Source organism: Rhinolophus ferrumequinum, chromosome 21 (assembly GCF_004115265.2).
Source record: "Rhinolophus ferrumequinum isolate MPI-CBG mRhiFer1 chromosome 21, mRhiFer1_v1.p, whole genome shotgun sequence".
Lineage (NCBI taxonomy): Eukaryota > Metazoa > Chordata > Mammalia > Chiroptera > Rhinolophidae > Rhinolophus > Rhinolophus ferrumequinum.
In genome coordinates this window covers 35369487-35384218 of record NC_046304.1, presented here as the reverse complement: position 1 = coordinate 35384218, position 14732 = coordinate 35369487, and the positions used below count along the sequence as shown (strand labels likewise).

General features: G+C 38.4%; 1 protein-coding gene across 1 annotated transcript; it reads right to left on the bottom strand.

Annotated features, from left to right (window-relative positions):
* Positions 1-279: 279 nt before the first annotated feature.
* On the bottom strand, positions 280-14515 carry MRPL45 (mitochondrial ribosomal protein L45). The gene is made up of 8 exons (XM_033091704.1): positions 14347-14515; positions 13228-13405; positions 12695-12812; positions 10122-10220; positions 2499-2547; positions 1503-1652; positions 938-1111; positions 280-730 (listed from the first exon to the last, which is right to left on the bottom strand). Exons 1-8 carry the CDS (start codon positions 14479-14481, stop codon positions 644-646), a joined length of 990 nt encoding a protein of 329 aa, XP_032947595.1. The 5' UTR covers positions 14482-14515; the 3' UTR covers positions 280-643.
* Between the last annotated feature and the right edge of the window lie 217 nt (positions 14516-14732).

Here is a 14732-nt window from a genome sequence, read left to right as displayed (position 1 = left end):
AAAGGCCGAGGGATCAATGATTTCTTTCGATTTACATTGTTCTATGAAATATAAATGCTGATTCAATGAGTCAGTGTATGAGAAAAAACCCTCTTAAATGATATCATCTTTTATAAACACTAATTATTTTTCCCAAGTCTGGATTTCGTGGAAGTCATACCACTCACAATTAAGCCTGTCTTCCATTTCTGCCATTTGAAGGCTGGTCTACTTCTAGCATGAATCAGGGGAAACAGACAGAACCCATCACAATTTATCCAACGCCCTGAGAATTTTATTTCAAACTCTTTATCCCGTGATAAGAAAATTCTGCTAGTTTGCTCCTGACAGTACCTGCTGTGGGAAAATTTGTTATTAGATGTTCTCCGAAACATACTTTCATCTAGACCCAGAAGCTAGATATAAAATCTTAAAAAGAAGGGGGTCCATGGCTGTGCATAGCAGCCACTCACCTGGGCCTAGCCATCAGCTATGGTTGTTGAGGATGAAACTGCTAAAAAGACCCACGCAGGACATGAGAGAACAAAGGTAGTTCGTTCTACTGCATGACGGAGATGGAAGACTTCACAGCTCCCGACTCCCAGACTTCACAGCTCCCAGATACCTCATCACCCATGCTTCACCCCAGAAATCACTTTTGCTATCAGGTTAGCTGAGGCTTATGGGCCTCTCCTTGTGGCTCTTCATAGTCTTCCCAGGGCTTCAGCTGGGGGCCAGGGATCATCACCGTCTAAAAGAGCAGGAAGCTGAGTTATCTACCATCCAAGCCCATGGCTCACCCAGGAGAGTCACCCTCGCCTCCTTGCCCACCCCTAACAGGGTTCCCCCTCCCTGGTATTGCATGACCCCCTCTCTCCACTAGGTGGAGCCCAACAGGACTGGCTTAGGTTGTCACTAGTACTGCCTCAGAGCTCTTAAACCACACAAGCTGCCTTACCTTAAGGATGGGCTGCTTAGGGGGCGCCCATGGCGGGATGATCTTGCCATGCATTCTCCAGTTGCTATAGGGGTTTGTCAGGTGCTTTTCAAACACAACATACTCCAGGACATCCTTGGGCACATCTTCCTGTCCATACATTAATCTGCCAAACCGGTCATAGATGGCCAAAGTCTGCAAGAATGAGAGCAAAGCTGGCCTGTTAGTCCTCAGTGGTTTGTTTTGTTTTTGATTTTTGCCACACAACCATTATTGAAACAACCAAAACATTTTAATGGGTAAAAAAATTATTTCAGAATTCTGAATCTAGACTAACTGATCAACTATTGACACTTTACTCTTAGAGGGTTTTCTTTGACTGGGGAGGGTAGGAGGGGGGAAGTCAAGACCAGGAAGGGTGGGAGAGAATATCCTTGCACCTGTCTTACTAGAGCTAACTTCTAACAGTGGGAAGGGTGCAATGTCAGAGGAAGGACGACCATGGTGAACTTCTCCTTAGAACCGAGTCCTGGGCAGCCATAGCCAGGTGCCCAACCTGAGAGTGAAGAAAAGCTGGTGCCTCTACCTGCCGGGTATGCATGCGGACGGTGACCTGGCCATATATGTTGCTCTGGTTCAGCATACTTGAACAGCGAACCTGAACCACATGGGGTGGCTCTAAAGATTCTACGAAGCTCCAGCGGACGGTCTTATATTTGATGTCCCAGACCATGTCCTGAGGGCAGAAGAGAACAAGTTCTGAGTTTTTCCCTCCCTTTAGGGAAGCGGGTACTTCCTTCCACACCTGCTCTCACTCCTTGCAATACCACAGCCAACGTGCAACATTTCCCACCAAATACTTTCTTGTGCCTTCTTTCTCACCTTCCCAAGTTTTGATTAAGCTATTGCTCAAGCCGACCACAACAACTCTCTTTTCATCTAAATCATAACTCAAGACCAACCTACCTCCTTGAGGACCCTTCTCCAAATCAATGAAAACCACACTCCAAACTGCCAGCTTACCTAATACACCATCATCTCTCCCATATACTTCCATAATCTGCTAATTATTGCATGTATTTCTGCTGACTGCATAGATGATGCCCATCCCCACCTTTTAGCAGAGAAGGGTGGGATTTTACAGGGATATAACAGTTAAATTACTAAGACTAAATTAGCCATATATGTCCCTACGGCCAAACTGATAGAAACTGAAGTTCTTCTTGGACCACCAAGTTCCCATTCTTGGGGGTCTCCCAAAGTACCTAGCACCCATGACAACACAGTGTAAGCCTCATGAATGCTTGTTAAATCCTTTATTACAGTGTAGGCATGTGGAGGCTGGCCTAATGTAGCCCATATCCTGAGGTTTCAGTACTGCTTGCTGAGGGACTTCCTCTTTCCTCATTTGCATGGCCCTTACCAGAGTCCAACTCATTATCATTCAGCCAAAAACAATGGAACTTCAGCTTTTTCCTTAAATTTCCTTAAACTTGCAAAACAGATCCTTCTTAAGAAAACCAGAGGAGATACCTAGAATATACCTATACAGCAACCCATGTTTCTAAGGATGAGAACCTACCGGAAAACAGTTTTCAGTTGCCAAGGTATGAAGTCGGTCATAGTCTGAGCTAAAAAAGAAAGATATGTATCACTGACTCCTGCTTTTATGATAGGATACCCTGTAATGAAATTGAAAATGGCCCTGAAAATGGAAAACAATTAAATTCATTTTTACACACATTTTCTGTACTCTTACTATAAGCCAGGTAATATGCTAAGTTCTGAGGACATGAAGATGAACAATAACAGGATTTACCAGAGAATCCTGAGCTCCGTAGCAAGTTAAGTTTGAATCCAGGAGCAGAAAGAAATTTCTCTGAAATTACTATACATCCTTCAGATCGGCAAGAGACCCTCACTGGGACATGGAGACTGGTTTTTGCTCTAAGCTGCAACAGGGAACAAAATCCAACACAAATAACAATCAAAAGCTCATCTCTCCTCTTACCTCAGACACACCACTAGTGCCAGCTGGCCTGGCCTTGTATCTTACACTGTCATCTTTGAACCCAGCCAAAGGACAATCATCTATCTCTTCTGGTCAGTCGCCCCCACCCCATGCCCATCTTTGTTACTGCCATCGTGACCTAGTCATGCTAATTCTATGCAGTAAGAGTAAGAAAACAGACAGCAACCTCCTGCTCCTATACATGTATGATTTTAGGAGGATTTCTAACTGAGGGGTTTCAAATAAACCTAACAGCACAGATTAGTTTATTTCAGATACATATTCATGACTTTTCCCCATAGTTTAATACTTCCTGGGCAGTTTAAGTCTGTGCCTTAGAAAAATCTTGTCTCTAATCCCAGAGTGTGTAAGGAATTAGTTCTATCTGCTTCCCTTCCACTTCTATTCCTAATAGAAAAGATTCCAACTCACTTCTCCCATTGTAGCCCTAGACTAGAATGAGTTGTGGTGAAGAACTACCACAACCACCGTGCCCCTGGCACCTCTGAATGAACTCTTCATCCTCACTATTCTGTCTTAGAAATCTGCAGTAGAAATAAATTCCCTTTTCTGTGAGTTCACTTACTATCGTGTTTCCTCAAAAATAAGACCTAGCTGGACAATCGGCTCTAATGCGTCTTTTAGAGCAAAAATTAATATAAGACCCAGTCTTATATATTATATTATATTATAAATTATATTAATTATGTATATTATATTATATTATACTATATTATAGTATAATATAATACTAGACCCGGTCTTATATAAGACCCGGTTTTATAGTAATATAAGACTGGGTCTTATATTAATTTTTGCTTCAAAAGACGCATTAGAGCTGATTGTCCGGCTAGGTCTTATTTTTGGGGAAACACAGTATTTTGCAATAGAACTGACACTGAGAAATAAAAAGAAGACATATGCTTCTGGCAACATAATGGACTGAGCTAATGTGAAACTACTCCCACTATATACATCTAGAAGTGTTGAAAAAAATATAATACACATAGACACACACACACGTTTTAAAATATTCTAGTCTAGTTCACAAGAAAGAAAGGTAAATCCCTAGATGCCAGAAAGGGAGAGAGAACTAAAAGCAAAATGGAAAGAATACAACCTGCTACCACAACAGCATAAGGGATGACAAACGGATCCAGAAATAGGATCTGATGGCCTATGACTGTCAAGAGTCCTGCACCTGCCGGAAAGGGAAACTAGAAAAATTGTCCACCAACCTAGATATAAAGCTTCTCTTTGTCTAGAGCTCTGAGTGGGGGGGGGAGGGGGGGGTGAAACCTGAAAAATTAAAGCCCTATGCCCACATTGTACTCAATGTGGACACAGAATTTATGGTACCTGTATGGTGTAAGAATTCCTAAGCTAGAAATTAACATAAATACTAATACCTGGCCAATGATACACTGGGGTACGTGGCAGAAACACAAACAAAATCTCTTTAAAAGTATGTTTATAACTTAGGTTGTTTAGAATTCCCTCAGAAGAAACACTCTCCACTGACGATAAGCCTACAACTAAACATTACAAAACATACCTGGAATCTATTCAGCGAAATCAACAGACACAGGGGCAGCCAGATGGCTCAGGTGGTTAGAGTGTGAGCTCTTAACAAGGTTGCCTGTTCAATTCCCGCATGGGATGGTGGGCTGTGCCCCCTACAATTAAGATTGAAATGGCGACTGGACTTGGAGCTGAGCTGCACCCTCCACAACTAGATTAAAGGACAACAACTTGGAGCAGATGAGCCCTGGAGAAACACACTGTTCCCCAAAATTCCCCAATAAATACAAAAAATCAAAAAAAAAAAAATCAACAGACCCAGACATCAAGCAAAATAATGGAGTAGGAAGCTCAAGGGGTGGGTCCCTCCATCAAAACAACTGGTAAATTAGAAAAATGATCAGAATCACTATTTCAGAACTCTGGATTCTGACTGGACACTTGTAACAACCAGAGGAGTGCCTGATGGAGAGGCTAATGATTGTGGGTAGAAAAACAATGTGTACAAACTATGCCCCTTCCCTCAGACCTGCCATGACTGTGGGGATAGTGGCCTGTGTTCCTGGAGTAGATGGCTAGTGCAAGGGCAGGCAGTGGGGACTTTGCCCTCCAAAAATTTGGGATTGCACATATTGGTCTGGTGAATTGCAGAGACCAGAACAAATGATGCCATGGTTTTAGTCCTGCTGGCTGCAGCAGCTTCTCCCACTGATATCAATCAGAAAATTTAAAGGGACAAAGTGACAAAAACACCTGTTTTGTTTTTATTCAGCCAGACATTTAAGGAACTCTTTATCAGGTCACTGGCTGACTGCAGAGATAACGGAGCAGAGATGTCAATGACTACATACAACGAAGAATACACACTTAGCCATATTAGTTTGAAGAAGTCACAAATGGATGGTAACAGCACTGATGAGCAAAGTCAGCAATTCCTGAGGAGTAGAGGAATCTGATTTCCAGAGTTACCACATTATAATAGAATGTCCAGTTCTCGACAAAAAATTTCAAAGTATACAAAGAAACATGAAAAGTATGGTCCATTCACAGGAAAAAAAAAAATGACAGAAACCAACCCTGAGGAAGCCCAGACACTGGAATTATTAGTCAAAGATGATGATAAATCAACTGTCCCAAATATGCTCAATGAGATAAAGGAAACAATGGACAAAGAACTAAAGGAAATCAGGAAACAATGTATAAACAAAATAAGAACATCAATAAAGAGAAATTATGAATAGGAACCAAACTCTGGAGTTGAAAAATACGATAACTATAATAAAAAAATCCACTACAGGGGTTGAACTGGCAAAAAAAAGGATCAGCAAACTTGATAATAAAGCAATTGAAATTATCCAATCTAAGGAGCAATAAAACACAAAAATCTTCAATGGGATACTAGCAAACTAAATTTAGGATCATACTAAAAGAATTACAAACCACAACTAAGCGAGATTTATCCCTAGAATGCAAGGATGGTTTAACCTAAGAAAAATCAATGTAATAGACACATTAATAAAATGAAGGAAAAAAATGAATACGATCATTTCAATGATACAGAAAAAGCATTTGACAAAATCCAACATCCTTTCATGATAAAAACACTCAGCAAACTAGGAATATTTGAAGGAAACTCCCTCAACATTATAAATACTTTATAAGAAAAACCCACAGCTAATATACTCAATGGTCAAAAACTGAAAACTTTTCCCCTAAGATCAGAAACAAGAGAAGGATTTCTGCTTTTACCACTTTTAGTAAACATAACGCTATGAAGTTCTAGCCAGAGCAATTAGGCAAGAAAAAGAAATATTAATAAAAGGCATCCAAATCAGAAAAGATGTAAAAATTATCTCTGTTCACAGATGACATGATTTTATATGTAGAAAATCCTAAATTTCCACAAAAAGGTGTTAGCACTAATAAACAAATTCAGCAAAGATGCAGGATACAAAATCAACATACAAAAATCGGTTCTATTTCTATATACCAGCAATGAACAACCAAAAAAGAAAATTAAAAAAACAATTTATTTACAATGTGGTACTGGCATAAGGACAAACATATAGACCAATGGACTAGAATGGAGAGCCCAGAAATAAACCCTTACATATATGGTCAACTTATTTTCAACAAGACTGCCAAGACCATTCAACAGGAAAGAACAGTCTCATCAACAAATGGTGCTGGGAAAACTGGATATTCACATGCAAAAGAATGAAGTTGGATCCTTACTTTGCAACGTACACAAAAATTAACTTAAAATGGATCAAAGACATAAATATGAGAGCTAAAACTATAAAACTCTTAGGAAAAACATAGGGGAAAAACTTAATGACATTGAATTTGGCAATGATTTCTAGGATATGACAGACATCAAAAGCACAGGCTACAAAAGAAAAACTGTAAGTTGGACTTCACCAAAATTTAAAAATTTTGTGTATCAAAGGGTACTATCAAGAGAGTGAAAAGACAACTCACAGAATGGGAGAAAGTATTTGCAAAGCACATACCTATCTGTAAGGGATTCATGTCCAGAACATGTGGAGACCTACTAAAACTCAACAACAAAATAAGAACCCAATTCAAAAATGGGCAAAGTACTTGAATAGACTTTTCTTTAAAAAAAGTATACAAATGACCAACAAGCGTATGAAAAGATGCTCAACATCACTAGCCATCAGGGAAATGCAAAGCAAAACCAAAATGAAATACCACTTCACACCCATTAAGATGGCTGTAATTTAAAAAAAGGAATATAACAAGTGTTGGTAAGGATGTGGAGAAAGTGGAACCCCAGTGCACTGCTAGTGGGAATGAAAAATGGTGAAGCTGCTGTGGAAAACAATATGGTGGTTTCTCAAAAAGTTAAACACAGAATTATCATATGATCCAGCAATTCCACTCCTGGGTATATACCCAGGTATACCCACCCAGATATACCCAAAAGAACTGAAAGCAGGAACTCAGAAGATACTTGTACACTGTTGTTCATAAAAGTATTATTCACAATAGCCAAAAGGTGGAAAAATAACCCAAATATACCCCAACAGATGATCGGATAAACAAAAGTTGGTGTATACACACAATGGAATATTATTCAGCCTTTAAAAAAAGGAAATTCTGATATATGCTACAACATGGATGAACTCTGAACATACCATGCCAACTGAAATAAGCCAGTCACAAAAGGACAAAAACTGTTAAGATTCCATTTATATGAGGTACTTAAAATAGGCAAATTCATAGAGACAAAGTAGAATATGGATTACCAGGTGCTGGGAGGAGGGAACAACGGAAAACTACTGCTTAATGGGTACAGAGTTTCTGTCTGGGATAATGAACAAGTTCTGGAAATAGACAGCAGTGATGGTTGTACAACATCATGAACGTACTTAAGGCCACTGAATTATACACCTAAAAATGGTTCAAATGATAAATTTTAATTTTATGTGTATTTTACCACAATAAATAAAAGCCCTATTAAACTAATAATTTTTTAAATAAATGGTTACATCTTTGATTTCTAAAAAATACCTATTTATAAAAAAAATACAGGCATACGAAAAAAAGAACTAACCAAAACCAAAAGAAAAGAAATAAGAGAAAACAAACCTATAGAAGATACAGTTTTTATCAGACACAGATTTTAAATGTAATTGTTATGTTCAAGAAATTAGATGACAGAATGGAGAATTTTAGCAAAGAACTTGACACACACAAAAAAAAAACCAAATGAAAATTCTAAAAGTAAAAAACAAAAAACAAGTATACAATTAAGAACTCAATAGGTTTAACAGCAGATTAGATACAACTGAAAAGAGGACAGGAAGATAGATCAGAAAATATCCAGACTAAAGCTGGAGGAGGGGAAAAAAAAGATAGGAAAAAAATAGAAAATAGCCTGAGACATTTGGCACACAGTGAAAAGATCAAACATACTTGTATGTGTATTCAGAGCCACAAAAGAAGACAAGAAAGTGGAGCAGAAGCAACATTTGAAAAGATGTTCTAAGAATTTTCCAAAACTAACAAAAAAGCACTCAAAGATTTAAAAAGCAATAGGAACCCAGAACAGGATGAAGATATGCATATGAACACACACACACACACACACACACACACACACACACACACACACACACAGAGTAAACTGCTGAATATGAAAGGCAGAGAAAAAAATCTTAAAAGCAGAGAGAGAAAAAAGAAACTTTAACTTCAAAGGAACAAGAAAAAATAGCTAACTTCTCAATAGAAACAACAGAAACCAAAAGATGACATTTTTCAAAATGCTGATAGAAAGTAATGACCAACCTGGAATTCTCTACCTAAAGAAAGCATCCTTTAAAACTGAAGTGGAAAAACAAAACAAAACAAAACAAAAAACCCATAAATAAAAATGAAGGTGAAATTTTTAAAAGGCAGAACTAAAAAAACTAGATGACAATAATAGGGAAGATGGATGAGGTGGTGATTGGAATTAAAATATTCTAAGGTTCTTATAACATTAACTCAAGAATACATGTTAAACATTTTAACAATAACTTCTAAAAGAACAAGTAGAATCTCATGTTTCCAAACAAGTGGAAGGAATAAAAATGGAAGAAGACAATTGTATCAATCCAATAAACGAAAGGAGAAAAAAAAAGCAAAGAAAAATCATGGTAAATAGAATGCACAAAATAATGTGATAGGAAAAAAATCAAATATACAAAAACAATGTTGAACAATAAAAATAGGTTTTAAAAAGATATATATATAAAAGATATATACAATATCATTCTAGCAACGAACTTGAATTATATCATTTCAGAAAGATATATTACAATTATTGTAAATTTTTATAATACATAAGGAAATACTGTACATTATTTATATACATATACATGTAGAGAAAGTGTAAAAATATGCATGGGGGTGGAGAGGGGTACAAAAAAAATATGCATGGGGAGGATACATAGTAGTTATCTGTAGGAAGGAAAAGAATGGGGTGATGAGGCTTTTGCTCTAGCTATGTTTTATCCCTGCCTCCTCCTCCAATTAGGGGTTCTGAAACAAATACAACAAAATATAAACATCTATTAACCTGAATGGTACTTTTTTATGTTTGAAATATTTCATAATTAAAAAAAAATAAAACAGAAGTAAAAATAATAATTAATAAATTTTACAGCACAGATTTGGGGATCCTACCTGAAGCCTTGCCATAGCAGCCACAGCTCAAGAATGTCAGCGACAGTCCAAGGCCTGGTACTTAAAATTATTCCAGGCCCCTCACTGATTTTTCATCTCCCTAGCAGCCCTGACTTTTCCCTTGGTTGAATCAAGAAAATGTTGAAAATTTTCAAAGGAAACTATTCAAAATAATTAAGGAAAGGGAAGTACACACATATAAGACAAACATTCAAAAAGTGTCAGGAAGAATTAGGGATCAGGTGGGATGAAAACAGCAGCCTTTTGGCAGTCTCCCAACACTTGTAGGTGGAGCTGAGCCAGACCAAATGATATGAACTCCCAGCAGCCGGGAGAAGGGTCAAGGACAGCTCGAAGCTCCAATTATTTCCTACAGGAAGTTTTTCCATTCTAGAACTCTTACCTGAAGGGAATAAAAATCCATGCCTAGAATAATAGCTGCTGAGAATGTAATGGGTATAAGATACGGCGTTCACTTACTTGTTTAAACAAAGGTGAGCTTCAATGAAGATATCCTGAGCCTTTTCAGGGAAGTCCTTTACTTTAAAATTAGCGTCATATTGTTTTATCTTCCGTATTCTGTAAAATTAAGCATGAGAATCATTTCTAAAGACTTTGTACAATTTCCATAACTCACATCTTACATTAACCTCCATTAATGTCTATCCACTTATTCAATAGCAATTATTTTTTGAATGTGCCAAGAACTGTAAACTCAATCTTCTAATTCACACTTAAATTAATCATTCTAAAAAAAGGCCACGGTTTTACATACTAAAATTTCAGAATTCTGGCATCAAAGAAAACATCCTATAAGCACTAAGAAAAAAACACAGGTTTCATGCAAAGGCTCAAGAGTCAGAATGACATCGTGATTCTAAATAGCAACATTAGAAGTTGGAAAGAATGCAGCAGTGCTTTTAATTGAGGAAAAAAAGGATTTCTAGCCCAGAATTTTGTACCTGGGCAAACTATAAATGAAGTGGGAGAGGAAAGAAAGACTTAGACTTGCAAGATCTCATTTCACCTACCATACACCCTTTCTCAGGAAACTGTTGGGGAATGTGTTCCACCAAAATAACAGAATAAACCATGAAAAAGACATAAAATCTAGGAAACAGGGAATAAAACACAAAAGCAAGGCAAAGGAATATTAGGATGATGATAAAAGTAGATCCCAAGATGTACAAGTGGGCCTTACAGCAACAAGTACAGACTAAAACAGGTAAGAAGGCTCCAGAAGGGATTTCTTCTTAAAGATGAAATTGATAAAATACTTAATATTTTCAGTGTACTGAGAGGAAATTTACACAACCACGGGTTCTGTAAGCAAATGAGGGGGAAAAAAAAAGGCATTTAACTCCAAAAAAAGTATTATGTAAGAAAGGAAAAATCATAATGTACTGCACGACTCAATGTCAACAGCATTTTCCTAGTTATAATAGTGTAAACACGGAGTTCTGAGCTAATAAGTGTAATATAAGTATATTAAGAAGATGAGGGACACCATAACCAACTGGAATTTATCCCAGGAATGCAAGCTTGGCTTAACATTTGAAAATCAATTAATGTCATACAACATATCAATAGAATAAGGAACAAGTATCACATGATCATCTCAATAGACACAGAAAAAGCATCTGACAAAATCCAACACATCCCTTCACACACTTTTCACCTCAGAGCCTTGCTTATATTGTTTTGTCTCCCTAAAATGCTCTTCCTCATGACACCCCTCAAACCGCTTAACTCGAAGCAATTCTTTAGTCCCCAGCTTTTTTTTTTTTTAATTAGTTTCAGGTGTACAAAACAATGTAACAGACATTTCACTCCTCACAATAGTTTCCAGCTTTAAATGTCATTTCCTCAGGGAAGCCTTCCTGTCATATGTTCCCAGAGCACTCACACTTCACCATACCTCTAATTATTTAATTGTGTGCAATCAGTATTTAATGGCTGTTTTCCTATTCTAGATAACTCCATGATAAAACCACGTGTTTTGTTCATCACCATCATGGACCTACCCACCAAGAGCTCACAGTCCAGGAGAGAAATACATGAAATCATCTCAGTGTAGAGTTATTAGAAGTAGTATATGTAAGTGTACAGATACAATTATAGCAAAGGCAGCTCCAAAGAGAGTCAGGGAAGGCTTAAAAGCAGGCATGATGCCCAACTGGTTTTTGAGGAATGAGTTGGAGTTACCAGGTAAAGAAGGGGGAAAAATATATTTTCAAGCAAAGGAAAGGATGTACAAAGGCGCAGAGGTATAGCACAATACCGTCGAGGAACTGGCAATTAGTTTAGACATGAAGTTTAGGATGAGAAAATGGAATAAGGAGATGATGACTGAGAGAGAGAAAGGCAAGAGCCAGACTGTAAAATGCCTTGAATACCACTGAAGAAATCTGGATTTTATTCTTCAGGTAATAAATAGAGAGCCACAAAAGTTTTAAGCAGGAAAGGTGATGTGTAAGATTTGTTAGAGAAATAAGTTATGGTCACATGAAGAATTAACAGCCACTCAATATACTTGTACATAGAAATCTATACATGACCCTAAAGAACCTTACAGTGACAAATACTAAATGTTTTTGTCCTTTCAACTAAAAGAGAGACTCAGAAGAAGGTTTTGACTTCAGCTCCTTAAATACGGTCCAGTTAGCTCCCTAGAACAGGTCTGTCTTCTTGACACATTTTGGCTTTTCTTACTCTCTGAAGCTTAAATTCTAATATACGCTTCTCATATATACTCTCTTTTATTATTACTTTAAATTTTAAAATATGTAATAAAAAGTGTCCTACAAACTTCAAAGTCAACTCTCTAACTGATGTGACAAAAACGACCAATAAAGGCTGAGATGCTAAGAATCAGAATGTCCGTATTATTCTATATTAACTACAGACGCTATTACAGAGCAAAAAAATACTGTCAAGTTGTTAAGGGAGTTATATCCAATTCAATTCAATTAGTTATATCCAATTCTCTGGACTACAGCAGTAACAGGAAATGTTTATTCTAACATTGACTCCCAGTTGTCTTGGACACCTACGACAATTGTGATTCCACATTCTTCTTCAATCGCTCAGTTTTCTGTGACAGTCCTTCCCTTGAAAGAGATGACACCCGAGCATCACCCTCTGGAGGAACATAGGCATCAAAGATACCAGCTGTAATGAGAGAAGGAGAAAACTAAGAAAGCATCGAAAGACTGAGGAAAAAGTCATCTTAAAGTCACACAAATTGGGAGGGATCATGGATATAAAGCAGACTAACAAACTAGATTTCCATGTAGAGGGAACCATGTTGCATTAGAAAAAATAGAATAAGATAATTTAAGTCTTCTCTGAGAACCTCTGTTTCTTGTACAAAATGGGAGAATTTCACCCCTGCCTTCTAGGAATAGTGTGAAAACAAAATCAAAGAGGACCTCATGAAGTATAATGTATACAAAGTAAATCACTTTTGAGGCTCAATTGATTTTGTGTTTAATTAAATACTGTCAATCATAGTCCAAATCATTCCACTTTCCAGATTATCTCTGACAGGAGATTGGGTCAAGGACTCAGACATACCATGCCTCACCTGTACAGGCCAGATGTATGGGACGCTCCAAACGTTCTGGAGGAATGAGCAGTCCTGCTTTCCGGGCATGTTCCATAAACTCCTTTTCTGATTTGTATTTGGGTTCATAAGCAGGTGGTGTGAAACGTTTTTTAGTTCTCACTGGAAATACAGCTATTGACTGAGTCACCAGGACTGGCTGGAAGGCAGGAAAAGTTAGGATATAGGTAACGTGGAAAAAAATCTACTATCTTGAACAAACTCTAAGCAAAGATAGAAAAGGAACATCCAAAGAATTACTTAGGAATAAGTATAAAATATAATTATTACCTATCAGGGAGGAAAATGCATTACTACCTTAACACTTACGGGTGTTTCTTACTAGAAGCTAGAAAGCAACCTTTACTAATACTAACGCCATTCAATATTTACTAAAGGACTTCCTTTAGTACTCTCCATTGGACAGGACTATGCCAACTCCTAGGGATACAGAGTTGATTAAAGCAAGGCTTCTGCTTTCAAAGAAACTTCAGTCTGATGGGGAACTTCAACACCAACCCAATGCTGAAATGAGTGGAATACTATCATTAACGCATAAGAAAATCCTATTCTTATTATCATCTTCTCTATACTTATTGAGATTACATTCTGCTCGTTCTATTCGGAGCCTCACTGTAAATGCCATTCTGTCGTTCTAACTCCCAACTGATCAAAAAGCTCTTTAAAAGCTAAGTCTCTTTTCTCTCTGACCATGAGGTTTGCTTAAGTAGGTACAGTGACAATAAAGGACTCCCCCCTTTCCAGCTACTTTTCCATTTAGAACATTTGTATGAATCAAGGGGAAGCGAGCCCACCTTCCAAACGATTACTTTTTTCCCCTTTAACCTCTTCCCGCCAGAGAGACCCAAACCAAACAGGAGAAACTTAATCCCGAGAACTTGCTTGCCCTCATGGCCCTACCCAGGCTCTCCCTACTTGGCTACTTAACTCTGTGGCTGGGTCCCGTCTACCTCAAACTCTTCCCTAACCTTGGTATGACTCGTACCGTCCAAGCTAAGGACAACTGCGAAGGGTGTATTTCCCTCTACGCTGAACTCTTTCTTCAGCCCCTAGAGTCCTACGAGCCCCGATTCTACCCACCTGCCGAGACCACCATCCTAAAGCCCTGGATAAGCAAGACAATCCCCGCGGCATGGGGGCTGCCATTTTGTCCACGCAAAGGCCGCTGGGATGGGGACTGCGAGTGAAGAGCCTGGGGCAGGAGAGAAGGCGCATAGGGTGGAGTTAATTCGGGTGTGGAATTTTCCAGGGCGCGCGCCCTCCGCTGAGGTGTGAGCGGCGCGAACGCGCACGTGCGCGTGGAATACGGATTGCGCGTGCGCATTAAGACGGCGTTGGGGGTAGGGTGGAAAGCACGGCTGTCACGCGCCAACCGGAGCGGCCTGGAGCGCGAGCTGCGCCTGCGCATGAAGCTTTTAGGTGGCCCGCAATTGCTGCATTCCTATAAGGTTCGGAAGTTGCTGCAC